Source organism: Leptinotarsa decemlineata, unplaced genomic scaffold (assembly GCF_025532065.1).
Source record: "Leptinotarsa decemlineata unplaced genomic scaffold, Ldec_3_MD MMD2_tig00026294_RagTag_RagTag, whole genome shotgun sequence".
Lineage (NCBI taxonomy): Eukaryota > Metazoa > Arthropoda > Insecta > Coleoptera > Chrysomelidae > Leptinotarsa > Leptinotarsa decemlineata.
In genome coordinates, this window is record NW_027412674.1 from 6,134,494 (window position 1) to 6,155,592 (window position 21,099).

General features: G+C 33.4%; 5 protein-coding genes across 6 annotated transcripts; 3 read left to right on the forward strand and 2 right to left on the reverse strand.

Moving 5' to 3' along the window:
• Positions 1–1,514: 1,514 nt before the first annotated feature.
• On the reverse strand, positions 1,515–7,800 carry U2af38 (U2 small nuclear riboprotein auxiliary factor 38). Its single transcript, XM_074180212.1, has 5 exons — positions 7,509–7,800; positions 7,297–7,451; positions 7,084–7,238; positions 2,655–2,854; positions 1,515–1,825 (listed from the first exon to the last, which is right to left on the reverse strand). The coding sequence occupies exons 1-5, from the start codon at positions 7,550–7,552 to the stop codon at positions 1,663–1,665; spliced, it is 717 nt and encodes a 238-aa protein (XP_074036313.1). The 5' UTR covers positions 7,553–7,800; the 3' UTR covers positions 1,515–1,662.
• Positions 7,801–9,398: 1,598 nt separating this feature from the next.
• On the forward strand, positions 9,399–10,678 carry LOC111514587 (COMM domain-containing protein 8). The gene is made up of 2 exons (XM_023170846.2): positions 9,399–9,560; positions 9,632–10,678. The coding sequence occupies exons 1-2, from the start codon at positions 9,498–9,500 to the stop codon at positions 10,121–10,123; spliced, it is 555 nt and encodes a 184-aa protein (XP_023026614.1). The 5' UTR covers positions 9,399–9,497; the 3' UTR covers positions 10,124–10,678.
• A 1,543-nt stretch (positions 10,679–12,221) lies between these two features.
• LOC111516951 (uncharacterized) lies at positions 12,222–14,808 on the forward strand. Its single transcript, XM_074180213.1, has 3 exons — positions 12,222–12,642; positions 12,737–13,063; positions 13,299–14,808. The coding sequence occupies exons 1-3, from the start codon at positions 12,640–12,642 to the stop codon at positions 14,682–14,684; spliced, it is 1,716 nt and encodes a 571-aa protein (XP_074036314.1). The 5' UTR covers positions 12,222–12,639; the 3' UTR covers positions 14,685–14,808.
• A 54-nt stretch (positions 14,809–14,862) lies between these two features.
• LOC141484808 (uncharacterized) lies at positions 14,863–17,228 on the reverse strand. Of its 2 annotated transcripts, none has more exons than XM_074180215.1 (4): positions 16,741–17,228; positions 16,423–16,651; positions 16,177–16,346; positions 14,863–16,126 (listed from the first exon to the last, which is right to left on the reverse strand). In XM_074180215.1, the coding sequence occupies exons 2-4, from the start codon at positions 16,640–16,642 to the stop codon at positions 15,065–15,067; spliced, it is 1,452 nt and encodes a 483-aa protein (XP_074036316.1). In that variant the 5' UTR covers positions 16,643–16,651; positions 16,741–17,228; the 3' UTR covers positions 14,863–15,064. The 2 variants fall into 2 exon arrangements, with proteins under 2 accessions (XP_074036316.1, XP_074036315.1); XM_074180214.1 differs by having other exon boundaries at positions 16,423–16,654.
• Positions 17,229–18,536: 1,308 nt separating this feature from the next.
• asrij (OCIA domain-containing protein asrij) lies at positions 18,537–19,599 on the forward strand. The gene has a single exon (XM_023170844.2). The coding sequence runs from the start codon at positions 18,677–18,679 to the stop codon at positions 19,430–19,432; it is 756 nt and encodes a 251-aa protein (XP_023026612.2). The 5' UTR covers positions 18,537–18,676; the 3' UTR covers positions 19,433–19,599.
• Positions 19,600–21,099: the final 1,500 nt, after the last annotated feature.

Below are 21,099 nucleotides of genomic sequence, written 5' to 3' on the forward strand. Positions count from 1 at the left end.
AAAAATTGGTTTACAATGTTCATTGAAACTTTTCCCAGCCATTATCCTGAGTACTTTTTTTTGTAGGGTAAATATTTTAACTGAGTGACTCGAGGATCCCCATATTATCAAAGCGTACGTCATTGTTGAATGGAATAATGAAAAATATAATATCCTCAAATATTCTTCCGTTAGTTTGCTTTTCAGCTGTCTTATAATATATGTGGCAGTTGAGAGACGTTTTGAAAGATACTTGATATGATATGAAAAATTCAAGCTGTCAAGGTGTACACCGAGTAATTTTACTGGATCTTCTTCTCTTTGTTCAACCAGTGTAAAGTTGAGATTCAGAGTTTTGTCAGAGTTGAGGGAAAGGTCGTTACTCTTATTCCACATCCGGATGAGTTCATCAGAATCTATCATAAGGTCTCCTAATGACCGACTGTTTGTGTCACAATGTATTATTGATACATCGTCAGCATAACCAAAAGGGTGAATAGAGGTGCTTAGGCTCTGTATATTGAACATCATATCATTGACATAAATAATAAAAAGGCTGGGACCTAGTACAGATCCTTGTGGTACTCCGTGCTCCATGGCTACAAAATTGGATACTTCATTTTCCCAGTGCACTCTGGCTTTCCTATTTACAAGGTATGACTTGAATAAATTTAGTTGTCCACCTCTAATCCCGCAGTATTCAAGTTTTCCAGCCATAATCTTATGATTCACCGTATCGAAGGCACGTGAAAGGTCATAGAACTTCTCGTTACAGTATTCTTGTGTTTTGAAAGACTCCAATACTTTATCACAAACATCACCTAGGGCAGTAATTGTGGATTTTCCAGATCGATTACCGTACTGTTGGTGAGTAACTCATTTTTTTCAAAGAATTCCACTAGTCTAATTTTTAATACTATCTCAAAAATTTTTGCTAGGATGGGTATTATAAAGACGGGACGATAGCTATTAGCATCATCATGGTTACCTTTTTTAAATATTGGAGATATCTTCCGGAGAAATCTTCCGGAAAGGTGTTATGCGCAATACAAAAATTAATTAGATGTGTTAAGGGCTCAATGATAAAATCACTGATCAGTTTTATAATTATACTGTTCAATTCAAACACATCTTTGGCAGACGAGGTTTTTAGACTCTTTATGATATATGTGGTCCACTGAACTTGGGATTCCCTGTATATTATTTAATAGGAATATAGTAACAGTTTCTGAACCCAATTTCCAAATGCCAAATAGTGTTGGCATGAATCAGTGGAGTGTGTTTGTAAAAAAATAATAAAAATAAAACCAATTTTTTTGAATGAAATAATACATTTTTTATTTAGTTAATTTCTGTAAATACCAATATTAAACCTAAATTTCATGCCAAGTAAAAAATTTTTTGTTGGTTGAGTGGCATACGAGAAGAAAATGTTATTTCTTGCACAAACTAAAGTATTAATTCATCTCATGATAAGTCGCACTAAAAACCTCATTTTCAAAATTCATATAAACTCCTGGAAAACTAGTCATGACTCAAGTATTATATGTGAATTTTATTTCCAATTAAGAATACAGTTGAAATATAGAAAAGCATTTGCCCATCTATTCTCAAACAGACCTTAAATCTATTTGCCATCAATTTAAAAAAGTCATTTCATCTTCAAGTGTAAAAAAAGGAATACTAGTAGCGTCCACTACGTCCGGAACGATGTTTTGGTGATCTGGAACCCTTTCTGTCTCTTGAGCGAGAGCGTGCACGCTTTGGTGAACGTGATCTAGTTCGGGGTCTTCCACCACCAATATGGGTTCCAGCACGACCACCCTTTCTGCGTGAATACAAATATCTGAAATAAGAGGAAAATGTACTGTCATATGCTATCTAAAAAAGAAGATCCTAAAAATAATTTATCTGAAATGATTCCTCTGAATCAAAAGTATTCACACATAAAAAAGTCTTGTTCGAGAGATTGGATTCATGACATGCATAGATTACTTGAATATTGACAATGTCAGAATACATAATTTATTTCGCACCATGCAACAGTCCATCTCTAAGTTTAATGACTCATCATTATTGTCTAATAACAGTTCGCTAGGTCACACTCAACTGGAATAGGCATCAGTTGAAACGATATGTAGAAACCATTGAAAATAAATCCATCAAGTACCCGTATTACAAAAACTGAGTATATGTTTGTTATATGTACTAGAATGGAGGAGAGATCAATGATTTTATCATTATTTGCAAACTATTGAATGAAATGTTACATTACGTTGACTCTACAGAATTAAAATACGACTTCAAAAAAGATTAAGTTCTGTACAGCTTAGCATTGAAATCAATAAAATGTTCTTTTCATGAATTTCTCAAAGTTTTGTGTAAAGACCCTCAGTAGTTTTCAATAATTATCAAATAAACTCATAGTAGAATTTTCAGTAACTTCTAATCAAATCAAAAAAATATATTAATCAAAAAGATACAAATTTCTTTATGTGAAAAAACTATCCCAGAAGAGATCAAATTACTTTTGTCAAACAGAGTCAAAATATATAACTTCCGATAGCATCTCATCAAAAACAGAAATACTGAGAGGTAAGAAGTCAAAAAATGTTGTCAACCAATAATTTATCAGAATGAAATTAGTAACCAATTTGGCATCTTTGAATGATTACCTTCTCAATTCCCTGGAAATAGGCTTCAAGTGCATGAAATTGCAGAAGCCAGATCTGGTACATTCTCCCATTTCATACTGACGACAGCATGCTTCACGGAAATCCGTTACAGGACTAAGTTCAGCATACACTGGCCTTCCTCCAAACCAACGATTGTTCAGATCATTCACAGCACGGTCAGCATCCTCCTCTCGGCGAAACTATAAAAAAAATGCATTGATATGAAAAAGTTATAAGAAGTTGAGATCCTCGCCAATTAAATGTTAATCTCTTAAACTATTTTCATACATGTATGTATGTAAGATGGCCGCGAATGAAAGTGCGGGTTCAAATAAGGTGAAGAAAGTATGCAAATATTGCAAAAAGTATGTCTCAACAGGCCCTGAGTGCGTAAAGTGCAAAACTCTGTATCATAACAGTTGTGCAAAAAGAATCAAATTTTGCTGTGATGAAGCTTTGAATGAACCCTCTCATGAATATGGTGATGTACCCTACCTAACAGAAGAATCCTTTCTCAAAGAAGAAAACAAGTTACTGAAGCAGATACTTCTGGACAAGGACGTCATAATTAATGACAAAGAAAATATTATTTCATTATTAAATGAGAAAATTATTATACTAGAAGATATACTATCCCGAGATAATGAAAAAAGCACGATTCATAAACAATATAAACATGTAGACAACTCTACAAAAAATTATCTCTCTAATACAACAAAAACGGATCTTTCTATAAAAACAAAAACCCTGAAACAAATCAACGAAATAAATACGAAGAAAAACACTAATATGAAGGATGATGCATTCGAGGAGAATAATGAAGCAGGAAACTCCAAAATACAGGGGGATTCACCGGTAAAATTAGACGGACTATCTAAAGAAATTATGGAAATTCAGACTCAACAAAAATGCAATGAGATCATACATTTGGCAAATTCTGACCACGGGACTGAAGACAATATTGATGAATCGAAATGGAAACTCGTAAAAAGGAAAAATATAACACAGAAACGACTAGTGGGGCAAGCAAATCCAAATACAAACACTCAAAAATTCAGAGGTGAAAATCCAAAAGTATGGCTATATTTGACCAGAATCCCTCAAGATGTAGAAGAAGAGGACATAAAAGAATATCTGGGAACAAAAACGAAAAGGGAGCAGGAAGAATTTATCTTTAAGAAACTGATAACAACGGAAGGCAGCAGACTTAACAACTTTATGGTTGCAGAGGATTGGAATCTCAAAGAAGAGTTCTACAATCCCTCTTTCTGGCCAAGAGGGGTTGGATTCAGACGGTTTGATTTCAAGTTAAATTACGAGAAATATGGAATAAGAAATTTTATTGATGGTGAGGAAATCACAAAGGAGAGACATCCGAGTTTTTTTTTAGACAAAAGAAATCATCGGAAATAACTACCCCAATACAGGCGGATGATAAATTTCTACCACCAACAAAAATTATGGAACCACAACTCTCTGAACACAATCCAGTTTCAGAAACATCAAAAGCGACTTTGGAACAACATCAAGTGCTCAACATAATGCACTTCAATATACAAGGCCTTTCAAATAAATGTGACTCCATCAACATACTGTTGACAACACACAAAATTGACATCATTTGTCTTGATGAACACTGGCTGAAGGAAGAAGAACTTGAAGTGACTGTGATAAAAAACTATAAACTGATCTCTAGCTTCTCAAGAAAGGAACATGAAAGAGGAGGGACATGTATTTTTATCAGAGAACTTGAGGCTGAAGCATTGAAATCAAGTTACAGTATTGAAAAATACTTTGAAGTATGTATTGCCAGGATGAGACTTGAAGGAAAAAAGCAAGTATACATAATCTCAGTTTATAGGACTCCTGACAGTAACTTGAACATTTTTCTTGACAAATTAGAATTGCTACTTCATGATATCTATAAGAAGAATGATTACTATATTATTTGTGGAGATGTAAACTTGAATTTTCTTGTTGATAATGCAAAAAATCACTTGTTAATAAACCTATTAGGGGAGTTTAACATAAGACATCATATTCAGGAGCCTACGAGAATCACTAGTAGAAGCAATACATGTATAGACAATATTTTTTCGAACATTGAGGTCAAAAATGTTGATGTACATATCTCCTTTCTATCTGACCATACTTATCAAATATGTACTTTTTACGTAATAAATTCTGAGATCCGAAATACTGAATACAAATATAATAGGTCTTACAGTGAATCAAATATTGAAACTTCCTTAACTTATATATCTCGTGAAAGTTGGGCTGAAGTTTATACAGCAAATACCTTTGACGAAAGATTCTCCTCATTTTATGATACATTTTTATATCATTACAATTGCGTATTTCCAATCAGAAAAACAAAAACGAAACCAACCAAAAAACGGTGGTACACCCCAGAAATTAAAGTAATGCATGACCAACTGTGTGAAATGGAAAGGCAAAAAAAGAACTCAAACTGTCCCGAAGATATCGAAAGATATAGAACTTGTAAAAAAGCATACACCAGCCATGTGAAACAATTTCAGAAACATAAACACTATGTACGATTACTTAAATCAAACAACAGAAGGAGGGAAAGTTGGAAAATTATTAAAGAAAATAAGAATAATAAGGTGAACCCTTCTATAAGTGTAAAAAACGACAATGGTGAACTGATAACAGATCCACTGGAAAAAAGCAACTATATCAATGATTATTTTATAGATTCCTTTCAGAATTGTCCTAAACCAAATCTTGATCAACATTTCGATAAATTTCATAAAAGTTTTTTCCTAACTCCTGTAACACCTTTAGAGTACCTCGTCTTCAGTCACGTAAAGAAATTACGTTTTACACTCCTACACCAAGAACCAATCTACTTATTGGATCACCAATATTCCATATGTGTGGTTTAGTGAATGGAATGAGCTTGCAGTGCGACATTCACCATGACTCACTAAATAGTATATTGGAATGTTATCGGAGGAATACGGTCTTACTCTGAGATCAGCAAGGGCTACGGGTTTGTCGTTCATAGTCAATATGCCGTATGTATGTGTATAAATTCCATTTATAAGTTTCTGCATTCTCTTGAATTTCATTTGTTATTAATTAATTTTATATTAGTACTAATTTTTATGCCTATGTAACATTTCATTATAGTATCTCTAAGAAATAGTTTTAATTACATTGTTCTGTATTTCCTGTGATTGGGTGTTTACCTGTTGGAAATAAAGGTATTATTATTATTATTATTATTATTATTATTAACACCTGAAGAAGTTCAGGAAATCATCTCAAAAACAACATCTAAACCTGCAGCAGGAATGGATGGCATAAATGGTAAGGTCCTGAAGGCTGCTAGTAAACTTATTGCCCAGCCATTAGGTGAACTAATAAATGATTCATTCATGTCTGGAATATTTCCTACCATCAAAGAGTCTAAATGCATTCCAGTTTATAAGAACAAAGGTTCTATAAACGAAATGAAAAATTATAGATCTATCTGCATAAAAAATCAAATTGCAAAAGTTTTCGAGACATCATACTCCACACGATTGACAGCTTATTTGGAGAACTTCCAACTAATGCCATCCATTCAGAACGGATTTCGAAAAAATAAATCAACTAATACTGCAATTTATGACTGTTTGGAATTCATATATAGAGCATTAAATGAAAGAAAAAATGTCGTTGGCCTATTCTATGATCTAAGCCGGGCATTTGATACTATAGACCATAACTTATTAAGACTCAAACTAGAAGCTATAGGAGTTCGTGGTGTTGAATTGTACATTCTTATTATACTCTTTTTTATGCAGTTGTACCATATTCCCACTTCATAATCCCTTTGTCCATCCCTATTTTTTATTTTATATATATATATATATATATATATATATATATATATATATATATATATATATATATATACATATATATAACACTAGATATTGTATTGTCTATATTTTATCAATTTTAGTCAATCTACTTTATATACAAATATTTTTTTTTTTGACTAGTCCGATAAGTTACATATTCTGTAGTTTTCACCACACAATGTGTATTCTTTTGTGATGAATAAAAATGATTCTGATTCTGATACATTGAGATTTGAATAATTAACTGTGTAACGTCTTCCATTTGGAAGATTTGTCGCAAGTAACTTCCTATATATGAAAAGCTGAAATTAATTTCATTCGGTGTTTGAGAATAAACCTTTTTAACTTCCTAGTTCTTCATCTTTTTCATTCGGTAGTTTCCCACGTTTTTCTTGTATAACGATGGAAAAGTAGAAACCAAATCTCAAAATAAGCCAGAGCGCCAAGTTTTGATTTCGGATTGGTGACTAGCAGACAAAAGTACGTAAGTATAATAAAAAAAACCAAATCATAAAGGACAGGGTAAATGAATGGTTCAATTATCTGGTACCCACCTTGATATAAACATTTCCCACTAAATGATCTCCCAAATTATCACAAACATTCATCTCCTCGATTTCCCCATACTTGTCTTCACATTCCACGAATACGTCTTCGAAAAAGTTATCATAATGTTCTTGCATCTCCTCGTCAGAAACATTGGCAACCACTGAAATAAAAGTTTTAAATTAATTCACAGGATTACACAAGTGATTCAGTTTACTTACAATGACTTCCATCGGCAGACTTAGCAGAATTCTGAGGATTCACATATAAATTTTGAAGTAAGCAAGTTTGTGAAAATGTGGGTTTGTTATGTATTCTGGAACACCTGTCGCCATGTCGACATGCTCCTATTTTGAAATAGAAAGAGCAGTTAACCCTGAAAATACAGATTGAATTTAATATATATTTAATGAAATGTAATCATTATATTTACTTGTCTTTTTCAGTACCAAAAATTGATGCCAAATACTCAGCCATCTTAGAACTTTTGATTCCAAGATACAACAAACAAGACAACAAGGACGATTCAAAATAGTAACCCAGCCAATTATTGAGGTTAGACTCGCGAAAAGCTGTAACTACATTTGACAGTTTGATAACAGTGAACCCGAATATGGCTTCAATCACAATTCTCAAGTCACAACGGCTAACAAACACCCAATATTCTGTGACTTCTCTTGTATCTTGTATAACAGTCTTTTAACAACAGCCCATTATGAGACAGCAGTACCAACTCACAAACAAAACATCTGACCAGTATTGCCAATATGGTAATGTGAGAAAGTCGTATACCCCAAGTCAAACCGAAAATATACTGTAGGTAGACAATAACCAATAAGTCATTATTAGACCGATCTGAAATCAAAGTAAAGAGTTGAATATATACTAGAGCACACAGGATAAGGATTTTTTTTCAATTCAACCTGTGATAGAGGCCTCTCTCAATTCTCAACAGAATTAATTTCAATAAAAAATATTACATGGAAATATTTTTGAAACTTGCGTGATTTATTTGTCTAAACTGAATATAACAAAATCATCCTTAACCTTAACTTTCTGTCCCACCATTTCCGAACCCGACAGAATTTCAGAACTGTTTATTACAGGACATCCTGAGCATAAGGCGTCGTGAATCATTAGAAATGAATGAAAATGCAGCCTATAAACCAGTGTTTCCCAAACTTTTCGAATTCACGGCTCCCTTATGTTTTTTGAAGGTTATCGCGGCGCCCCGAACATAAAGATTACACTAGATATTTAATTAATAAATGTAGGTAGGTGGCTGTCTGAACGGATTGCATTTTGCAATTACCGATATTATCATATTATCAGAGGATTTTTATCAATAGGTACCGACGTATTACTTTTACTCAGTTATCTATGTTGTAAAACGTTGTACCTTGAGACTCACCCGTGGCCCACGACGCCCCAGTAAAGGTTCCACGGCGCCCCAGGGCGCCGCGGCGCACACTTTGAGAAACACTGCTATAAACAGACAAACTAGTTTTGAGTAATATATAATTTAAAAAAATGTGAACATGCTTCAGTAGGCGATAAATGTGGAAAAGATTCATGATTTTTCAAGAAAACGGGGAGTTTGCTTCTAGCTCACAAAATCAATGATTTTTTTTTTGTCAGAACAGTATACATCAATTCTGAAGGACTCTTGGTTTAAACCTTTTTTTTAATGAAGGGTTGGTTATTAGAGAAATGTCTGTTTACAGAGCCAACTAGATGAAATATTCGATAGATCATATAATCTGTCTCTATACATTTTTGAATCATAACAACATAAATATTATTTGACTGTCAGAAGATAACTGCCACAAAACATTACTCTTAAAATCCTTCAAAATATCCTTGAGTGCTTTGAACGAAACCTTTTTGACTGTATAGAAGCAGCACACATGTCAAAGTAAAAAGATAGGTAAATTATGAATTTCGCTATCCTTGCTTTGTAAGGCCATGAACTCAATAACGTTAGAAGCAGAAACCAGAATAAACCTATAATTTGACGTTGATATCAAATAGTAAACCATGGTGTACTCTTTGGTTGATATTTAAGTTTTAAAAAAAAATATATTGGCTTCCCTGAAAACACAGATGAACTCATTATGAACTTTCGTCCTAATAGGTCATAGCGAAGCACAAACTTAGGTGGTTTGTGTAGCGAAGTCTGATCTCGATCAGATTATTGACAAAGTAACAAAATATGACCACAATATGCTCCTTTTTGTCATTGATATCTGAAAAATAATTTAGTTCCAAAAAATATCTAATGGCAGACAACAGTGGCAACCCTGACTGTTAATTAAAAATTATCTTTTTAACCACAGAATATTAACTAACCTTTCAATTAAATAACTTATAATCTTTATTAATTTGACAACTAACAGGCAGACCCTAATTTGTAGTACATGTTATGGCTGATTTAGATAAGTTATGTCTTTTATCCAAAGTGTCGGATACATCTTTATTAACGAAGGTAATTTTTCTCAACATATGCACTTAGCATATACTACAAAGTCTTTATTAATTAGTAAATACATTTTCTAGTTTTTACATGAATGTATCGACGATTTAGTTGAAACAAAAAAAGCTAATTTTGACAACTTCATCAGTTCTGATATCCAGTGGACCAGAGAAGATTATGATAGTGCAAGAGTCGCAGTACAAAACTTCTTTAGCCAAAGTGTTATTGAAGATAATTTGATTTTGGAGCCACTGAAGCTAGGCAAAAACGTCGAAGAAACGATTCTAAACTGTTTCGAAATCAGGAAGAATGGTATCTTTCAGGCATTGGCAAAAACTGCTATTTTGAAAAATGGAAACACCCTTGTAGAGAATATAGATTGGAAACTGAAGTGGGTGCTAGGTTCTTCTGATTTAGCTACAATTAGGGATCCTCTACTTCAAGTTCAGTTACATTGCTGTAGGAATCGAGACGAAAAGTGTGAAAAAAATACTGTTGATTTTGAAGCAAACTTAGAACAAGTAGATCATTTGATCAGAGAACTAAGTGATATTAAAAGACATCTTCAAGAGTAATATTTCAATAAATTTCACCAAGTTCTGAAGCTAATGAGATTTTATAAATCACGCAAATAAAATGGAAATACACAATATAATGTGAACATTGGTATGTGAATAGGAAACAAGTAGTGAAAATCTCTATGAAAAATCTGATATTCAGTTGAAATAACCACTATACTCAAAATTATATAAGAAAGAATAGTACCTATACCAAGGGCAAAAAATTTCATACTCAAACACGATATGTTTGAAATCTGATCAACATTTTGTTGTAAGTTGTGAATCCTAAACTATTTTGCATAGTTAAGATTCAAACATTTTCTACTGGACATTATTTATTAACTATATAGTATCAGCAATAACCTCCAGCTAATTTTTTCTTTCTTGGGTAAATAACCTGCAGTGGTTTACAAGATTATGAAGTACAGTTAGAGACTATTATCACTATCAACTTATTGAAGTTAGGGGTGATCATTCAGGATATTAACTTTCAAAACTAATTGTCAAAAAGAACTATATTCATTTCTAGAATATCAAATATGAAATGGAGTTTATAAATGATAATTCAAACTTCGGCATTTTTATTTTTCCAGTAATTCAGAGAAATTTAATTTCAAATAAATTGAAAACCATTTTTGAGCAGTTCTTTTACCTTGGAAGTTACTTTAAATGGAGAGTCAAATATATTTAAAAAGGAAGCAAGAAATCTCCTCATTCTCAAGTTATGAAAATGAATTCAAATAAAGTTGTACCTACACATTTAGTTCAACTCTACAAAAAGACACTCATAATTAGTGATTTATTATACCATGGCATTCATGGTATAATAAAATTTATGTAGGATAATTACAAAAATGGGTTTGTATCTTCCTGATTTTTTAATTTCACTCGCTCAATTATCCGTTCACAAAAAATATTTTTAATTTTCACACATAGAAATAGTTAAAAAAACAATAGCTTTCATTAACAGAAAAATTAAAAAAATTGGTACCTATCAAAGACCAGGATTCAATAGACAATACAGAGATCTATGAAATCTGCACAGTTTCATGTTCTACCATCCAACAGTTCAAAACATGAAAATTACTCGTACTCAAAATTAATTACAAACTAATTTATTGATGAATATTGAAAATATATTTACAATAGACAACAAATACTAGTGAACACATGGAAATGGGAACAAAAAATATTGAGTACCTACCACAAATGAGTTGAAACGTAAACTGCTGAGCGTGAGCGGTTGCTGAGCAGTGAAGTAGTTCGAATTGATATATTATTATCAGAAATCGAGGAGTTGAGAAATTGTATTATCAAATATATAAAACTACATTTATTTTTTCATAGCTGAAAGCGACTTATTTTGTTAAGAATTCGTTAACCTATCATAATGCAAATAACAGTAATTTGTGAAAGAACTTTTATATTTAGAAGATTTAAATCGTGGGGCGTGGGAGAAAGAGCAGATTTGTAATTCCCAAGTTGAGTTGCCAGAGGACAAGGGACAACAAAACTATTGTACCCGTTCCTAAAATCTGGGAAACCTAACCTGAGAACCTTAGTGAGCTATCTAAATGCAGACCTACATTTTTAACTTCATCCTTCGAAATTATGCTCACTCTCACCACCAATAATTAGGTTGATGTCATTTGCATATTTATTATGAGTTATCGTTCGTCTGAACAGAAGTACTGGCTATTTCAAAAGGTTGATGGGCACGCACTATATTTTGGAAAGCTCGAGTAGTGATTCAATATTAATATTTTTTTATTTTTAAGCTTGTCGCTCACTTGTCCGGCGTAGCACAACACAGCGCTGTCCGTCGCCTGATGGCAACGGGTAGTAGCATTGCCCTCTTGTCCAGCTACAACTAGCATACTGAAGGTGCTGTTTGTTCGATTTCAACGGAATTTCACTTGAAATCGAGCGGTGACAGAAATATGTCTATCACTAGCAGTTATGACGAAGAAGTCGTCATTATAGTGGCCGCATTATTGAATGTAGAAGAAAATAGTCACAAAAAATAAAGTAGGTCTATCCAATTAATCAAAAGAGGGCAAATCTATGAGAGTTTCAACAATGTGAAGAAAACTAGGAGAAATTTTTCAGTTTCAACAATGTGAAGAAAACTAGGAGAAATTTTTCCAGTATTTCCGAGTGACTCCAGGCAAATTTTCAGAACTTCTGAATATTCTAGGGACTGCCTTAATAAGCAACTCAATTTTTCCTCGTCCATTTTCATAGGTACCGTCTGACACTGTGCTGTCAACTGATAAAATAGCAAAACAGAAAGACTGAAACTTCCCAGGCACTTATTTTGGACAAATTCTCTCTCTCTCTCTTCTTTATTGGCCGATGCTTCCTGTTCAGGCGCAATTAGGCAATCCAAATCACGTGATATTTTGACATTCAATATGGTGGATTGTTGGCACACAATCGATGTGAGTTGGTTGTTGATTTAGTGAGTTGTGTTGTTTTGGACGTTTAACTGTATTTTTTTGGACTTTTGTTGGATCTTTTGTGTTTAGTTTATGGTAAATATATAAAAATATGTATATAAATTATTTCCAAGAAAATATTTTTTATCTGTTTAGTGGCCTGTTTGACCATAGTAATTTTGGTTTTTAGTTTATGATGGCGTTTAAACAAAGCGAATATTTGATTAATTTGAAGAAAAGTCATCCTGAAGTAGCTGCTAGGTATGTGGAAAAAGTCAAAGACCTGAACTGCGACCCTTACACCCTAGCTGAAGGTAGTTTTGACAATGGGCTTGACTATGTTCCTCCCATTACAAGCATGGAGATTATTTGTTACCTTGTACTGACCCACAGTTTTTATACAAAGGAACAAATGCGAGCTTATAAGAGCCTAAATGCCTTCAAATATTTTGAAGCTGGATTTGTAGAGAATGTTGGTTTTCAACTTATTAATGATTATGTTCTTATAGCTGGCACAGTAAGTAATTTTTCCTAAGTTTTTATAATACATGTAGTTTGTAATCATGTTTATTTTGGGGAGGGCTGTGTAATGATGGAATCTAGGCATTTATCTTCAGTGAGGTGTATGACTTACCTTCACTTGCAGAGAAGCACTGAAGATGACTGCATAGGTAGCAGCGCTCTGCATTTGGAAATAAAAATTACCGGTTTACAGTCTTTTGATTCCTTATACTTATTTTCTTTTGTTTCAGGTGAAGCATTCCATGAAAGCTCGTGAGAGCAAACTGAGGGTATGGATTGTATCACAAAAAGATGGTGCCATTTGTACAGCCCACTGTACATGTATGGCTGGATTGGGAGAAGTATGCAGCCATATTGCTGCAGTTCTATATGCTGTAGAGCATGTGAATAGTGTTAAAAACAACTTGTCATGTACAGATGTGAAAGCTGCCTGGCCCGTTCCATCACAAAGTTGTACTGAGCCAACACCAGTAGCTTCAATGGATTGGGAAAGAAAAGTAGAGGACAAAACCTATTCAGATGTACCTTCAATGAACGAAGAGGATTTGTGCAACATGCTACAAGAAATTAAGGATGCCAATTCTCAGGCAGCTTTAATGAGACTTGTCGAGCCATTTGCGTCTGAAATAAACAAAGAGGAAGCATTACTTCCTGTAATATTCGGGATCTATAATAAAAAACATGAAAAAAAGACTCTGGATGAACTTATTTTATTAGGAAAAACCATCCCGATGGATGTAGGGAGGGACATGGCTTCAGATATAGAAGTGAAAACTCAAGGACAGAGAACATCAGAGGAGTGGTATAGACAAAGGACTGGTCGAATTACTGCATCAGTTTTTAAAGATGTATGCAAGACAAGCTTAAAAAAACCATCCTTGTCACTAATTAACTTAATATGTTACCCTCAAAAAATATGCACTAAACAAATGAAATGGGGAATAGAGCATGAGGAAATAGCAATTAATAAATATCATGAATCCATGATAGAAAAACATGAAAATTTTTCAGTAAATAAAGTGGGATTGATCATAAGCGTTACGTGGCCTCAATTAGGTGCCTCACCAGATGGGTTTGTATATTGCGATTGTTGCAGAGGAGGTTGTTTAGAAGTGAAGTGCCCTTTTACACTTCGAGAAGCTGTCAATGTGGAAACGTTTGCAAGATCTAAAAACTCTTGTTTAGAGGTGAAAGAGGAAAATGAAATTCAATTAAGGAAAAATCATAAATATTATTTTCAGGTCCAAGCACAAATATTTGTTTCTAATATATTGTATTGTGACTTTGTTGTTTGGTGTCCAAATTTTATTTATGTAGAAAGGGTTTTTCCCGATTTTGAATTTTGGGAAAATAATTTAAAGAAAGCATTAGACTTTCACAAACAAGTAATCATGCCGGAACTATTGGGTAGATATTATACCTCAAAAGTTCCAGGGGGTAACATTACGAAGTGGTGTTTTTGTAAAACCATTGATGATGGCAGGCCCATGGTTCAGTGTCACAATGAAGGTTGTCTAATTACTTTTTTCCATATTGATTGCGTCAATTTAAGTGAAGTTCCAAAAACAACATGGATTTGTTCTAGATGTTCTACAAAAATATTCCATTCATACTGATTATCTTGTTTTTTTTTGAATAATTGTTTGTAATAGTTTAGAAGTAATATTTAACCATTTTAGTAAATTTTTTAGTTTAATAATTACTGTTTATATTTTTTGTCAAAAATATTCATGTGTATATAGGTTTTTTAAAGAATTGTAAGTTTTTTTTTAATGTGTTGAATAAAAAATCACCCATTATAAACTCTTTTATTGAAAAATAGGTATATCTATAATTTAGGTTAACATATAATAAATAAATATATATTATTTCAGCCATTTAGACCAGTTGAATCCAAGTCTTGATAAGTTTACTGAGAGGATTAAAGTTTCTCTTCGCTTATTTAGAAATAAGTTACCAGGACTTGGATAAACCCATCCATGAAAAAATAGAAATATCATAAAGGTATTATTGGATAAGAAAAATTTATCAAATTGCAAACGACAACAACAATTTTGTCGATAATATTAACATCATCGGTTACATGTGTTAACATGGTAATTGGAAGGGGTCCTTGGAAAATGGTAAATTTATTTTTAATAACGCCGATAATTCTTTCAATATGAATTCTCACATGAGCAATTTTTCTTGTTTCCTCTAGTTCAAAGGGAAGAAGTTGTTTCTTGCCTTTAGTAAAAGCAGGAATTACAAGCTTTGCCCCCAGCGTAGCCAATGAATCATTAATTAAAAAACCCCTATCGGCTAAAACAATGTCTTGGCTTTGTATTTTATCAAGAAAACCAGATAATTCCACCATTTTTTTATCCGATGTTCTTCCTCCCCAAGCTTTACTTATATAAGAAATGGTGCCTTGAGGAGTAATGCCAATATAAAACTTAACAGTATTGTGATGTTTGTAATTTGACCAACTTTTTTGTTGTGTTACGTAACTTGATGCTTTTTCAATAAACACTTCAAAGCAATCGATAATAACAGTTGTTTTATCATGAAATACTTCTTTAAAACATGATGGAATATTTTTCAAATTTTTCTCTTTATCTGGCCATATAATAAGATTTTTAAATCTTTGATACATTAGAGATATAATAGAGTTAAAATAAGTAGAACATGTTGACTGTGATATTCCAAATCGATATGCCAAATCTTCAAAATGTGCATTAAGTCTTAATTTAATCATAGTTATTAAAAATTTCTGAAATGGATCTAATGCACTTACAGAAGATACAGCAATAAAAGGCTTTATCCTTTGAAAAACTATGTTCAATAATGAAAAATTTAAACCAGTATAATACAGACACTTCTGATCATCATTATGAAATGATTCGTAAGTCATAATAGTCTTATTTAACCTACATGACAAAATATTAATTTTGGATTTTAAGAAATCTACTGCTTCACATTGTTTGTTTAAGTGATCCACAGTTAAATCGGTCTGTGTAGCTGTGCCGTCTTGCTCTTCTGGGTTGATTTCCTCTACACTTCCAGAATCAACATTTGTCTAAAATAAAATATATAACTAAAAATGATAATCCTTGTTATTATTGTTACCTCAGGGTTATCATCAACTTCTTCGAATTGTCTCATTTTTTTTCTATTCTGCAATCTCTCCATTCTGTCTACATCTAGTTGTCTCTTAAGTGCAGATTTAGTGGAATAGCCCATATTTTGATTTGGTATCCAGTCAGGATTATTAATATCTTGTAAGTCTGCAGGCTTTCCTACAAAAATATGATTTACATAGTTTAACATACATATACTTGTTGCCAAAATAAAAATTTAATATGAAAGACTTACCCTGTACAAAATGCCTGCTGCACACTCTTTCATATTTTAATTTTGATTCAGTAAGATCATCTCTTCTTATAGATCTTATCCACTGTTCTCTTCTTTTGGCAGACAATACATTTAAATGGACTAAATGCGGAAAATTTGTGACTTTGGGAACAGAAAAAAAAGATACCTTATCCCTATCTGCCCTGCTACCACAGCTCACAACAATACAAGTTAATGGCATTTTTCGTAGCTGCTTAAATATAAATAAAAAAATTTATTTAGACTTATGTTTTGGCTTTTTTGCTTATTTGTGGTTAAGAAATTCATTTTCATACTTACCTTGTTTGTCAAGTTTAGCCAAACCAGCCGATACAATGAGTGTTATATTAAATAATAAATAATGAGTCAAAAGAAAATCATAAACTGCCCCAAAATGTGGCGAAAAGTGTGTGTTCTAAACAGATGTCTATATAAATCAATGTAAACAATACTAATGTGTGCCAACAATCCACCATATTAGAATTTTTTGACAGGTGTCTGGATTGCCTAATTGGGGCCAGCTCAATACGGGGGGTTGTCCTTGTCTGGGTTAGCACTCAGTAACAACCCTTATATTTTAATTCTGAATCATGCTGTCGTCTTCTTAGTGTTTGTTCGTCTACTTCTTCTCGTGCTATGAGAATGTTAGGGATTGACAAAGATACACAAACAAAATGTTCTGGGATATATGAAGGAATTTAAGTATAGGAATTTAGTTTATTAAAGGTTTATAGTTTGATTTTATTGTAATCCAAAAATTGGATAAGAATCTTTGTGATTTGTATATTTTGGACAAGTTGTTACTGTCAAGAGTTGGCCGGCGACGGACGCTCTTGGCTGTGCCGTGCCGGGCTAGTGGGCGGTTGTCCATTCATTTTCATTGTTCCAATCCTATCCGTATTTTGACGGGATGGGCCGTATTGTGCTGTGCCCTGTGCCGGATAAGTGGGCGATAATCATTAGGGTTATCTGTGTACGAGCTTTTTTTATGGACTGTTTTGGAAATATTTTGTATATTTGGGTGTCATCAGCGTTGGTGTAATTGATGTGGACTAATACTAATACTAGAATTTATCTCTAAGTTATTTTATTCTTCAAAGTTTTGAAATATAATTTAAAATTATTCATAATGGCACACCGATATCTTTGACACAGATAATTCTTCAAGAGTCATGAGTTACTTGAACACTTCCCGTGAAAGTATCTATAGAAGAGAGACTAATCTCCAACCTTTCATCGATGTTCTAGACTATTAGGGATGCAAGTGATGCAACATTGATCGTGAATATGAATTTGATATCTAGAAGGTTTGTTCTGGTTCTACAAAATTCAGGTTCTATGACGTCAGGATCATGCGCAGTTGATATAAAGCGTTCTGGTTTATTGAGGATGAGTTCGGATGGATGAATCCTCTGTTCTGGTTTCGAGTTTCGACTGCGAAATGATCCTAAACTGTCTTGAATCGCCTCGAATCGTTATTGCTCTCGAGACTGAACTGTTGAGAACTGTTCCTGTTGCTCATGCGCATTCATGTGGATATTTGTTTGGGCTATTTTCTTGGATGTTTTTTATTTATTTAATTTAAATAATTGATGATTCAGGTCAGATAACATTTGGACTGACTACAAGAATACGCTACATAACGAATGTTTAGAATACAAACCTATAATTCAGCGTTCATATAAAAGTATTTGTTTCGAAATAATTTTTCTTTCGTATAATTCAATGTTTATATGAGAGTAGCTGTTTCAGGAGGACTTTTTCTTCCAGTTTGTGTCTGAAAGTTACTTCTTTGCATGATCTACACATCTATGTATAGAGTTACTACTTTCAAAATTGATTGCTTCCTTCCTTTCTTCGGCAGATTCCCACTTTTTCTTTTATATAAAGACGAAGTAGTAGAAAGCCAAAAACTTTCCCAAAAATTAATCACTCCTAAAAATATAATCATTTCGATATAAAAAATGAACATGATCAACAGTCTTCATCTTTATATACGATAGGTGGCACAGTGGTCTCCTCAAAATGCGTTCTGGTTTAACCAAGTGTCCAAGACTATTTCGGGCTGTTTGAGATATTTTGCTTGTACGCATCATGTCTTGCGCAGTTTCCAAACAGTCCCGGATGTTAGAACCAGAACAAACCTAAAATCCACACATAACCAAATCTATTTTGAGTGAACATTTTGAACGAAAGTATACGATTTTCATAAATAGTTTTCCATGCCATTTTCGATATGATACAATCAGAAACTGACGTTGAAGCGGGTGGTAACCAAAGACGACCGTTTCAGGATCCACAAGCTTCACAAAAAATTTATAAATTCACTGCTGAAGAATTAAAAGTTATTAAAGAATGCAACAGAGATAGCTTTTACCAAAGATGTTTACCACTAAGTGCAGTTTTAGCTGGATCAGCTTATTATGGGGTTAAAACGGGCTTCCTCAAAGCCAATCAAAGATTTGGAGCCGTACCCAAAGTTATAGCTAGTGTGTTTGCTGGCTATTTCATTGGCAAATTTTCCTATCAGTCAAAATGTGCTGAAAGACTGATGCAGCTCCCAAACAGTCAACTGGGAGAAATATTAAGACAGAAGCGAAGAGGTAACTTGAAAGAGACTGTTGATCCAGGTTTTGGTCCTGGAATGTCGCTGGCACCTTTCAGTGGTATGGGATCTGCTGATACATACACTGATTTGAATCCCAATAATAGTCTAGATCTTGATACTGATAGACCAGAAATTCCTGGTCTTGATGACTATAATAGACCATCTATTGACAATCCTATATATGAAGAAGAAATGCCACCAATACAAAAACATACAACCACATATGATGAGTTGAGGAAGCAGAATCGAGAAGAATATCAAAACAAGAGGGTTGGAAATTATAGGCAGCCTGCTATGAAATTACCATCTAGAAATAATAAGGATCTGCAAGATTTGGAGGAAAATGAGTTTTCTGTGCCCAAGAATAAGTATGGTGATATGTGAGGTTAATTCTTGGCATTAATATTCAAACGATTGCTTTGTAGATTTGATCATGAAGATTTTATAAGAAACTTTACTCCTCAAGCTTAAACTGTAATATACTATAGTTATTAGTTGCAAATACTATGTACTTCACACAAATTACCTATAAAGAACCAGTGTCCTTAGGATTTGAAGTTTTTGTAATGTACCTTCAAATTGCTGCAACTCTCTCGCCTTTCAGGAAATTATGTGAATAGAAATGACATTTTCAATGATAACATTACTGTTATAAGGGAATGAAACATTCAGCGCTCCCAAATACCTATACCGAAATACCTGCCGAAAAACAACTACTCTGGATATTGAATTATATCTGACAGACATTTGTGCAAGATACCTCACAGAGGTTATAGTCTCGTAAATGTTACTAGTTCATCCAGCAGGAGGACCATGCTGAAATTATTCGAGTAGATCACCTACAGGCCATGGTTTCGAGGTATTACTCTGTTAGTGCACGAAGCAAAGTCTGGACTCGATTAATTTCAACCCGGCTCCACTGCATATATGAAACCTTCATCTACCAGGCTGGATCCAACGTGGTATTAGATAGATATATTTATTTGATCATGTTATGTATAAAATACATTTATGAAAGTCAGAAAAACAAACAGTAAAAATTTGTAACGAGTTTACAAGGTAGATTATAACATATTCAAATTAAGTGTAGAGGTTCGGCGAGCATATTCCTTGCGTCAAAAGTTCTAAGTTCAAATTTTCTGAAGTGGAATAAAAACAGTTTTTTTTAAAAATATATTTTATAACTTTTTTAAATCAAAACATATTCATATTTTCAATATTGGCAGGAGGTGCATTATACAACTTAAAATCATAGGAGTTTTTTTGTGATTTCATCAGCCTGAAACGTTGAGGTCTAATAAAATTGCTGTTACGTGTATCATTATTGTGTAAACCGGATTGCTTAGGAAACAAGGGGGCCCTTTTGTGAATATCTAATAGGCTTGAGTAAACATACAAAGAAGGCACCGACATAATTTCATGAGTGATGAATGATTCACGACAAGAATCCCTAAAAATCGATTCCAGCAAGAATTCTCAGAGCTTTTTTCTGTAATATAAAAATGCATTGAGCATCACTAGAATTTTCACCGTAGTTAAATTTGTTATTGGTTTCAGCTGTCTAAGTAAAAATAAGGCACTCGATAGTTTACTTTTCAAACTTGAAATGTGGCTTGACCAATTTAGCCTATTGTCCAGAGTAAAACCCAATAATTTGACACATTGGATTTTGTTGACTCTGAACCAGTGCTCCGCTTTTTCTTGTATTTCCATAGACTTATCAACAAGAGCTGAATAATTCATAGAAGAGTATATCAAGGATGTATCGTCAGCAAATAGTACACTGTGACATGGCTTCATATAGTTGTGAAAATCATTGGTGTAAATAACGAACAGAAGCGGGCCCAAAACTGATCCCTGCGGTACACCTAGGTCAATCGGCCTCAGCTCAGAAAATGTATTTTTATAAAAAACGCTCTGGAAACGATTATTCAGGTAAGTTTCAATCAAACCCAAATCAAAACCATAATATGACAGTTTTTCGAGTAAAATGTTGTGGGAAACACAGTCAAAGGCCTTTGACAGGTCCAATAGTGTGACCCCCACAACCT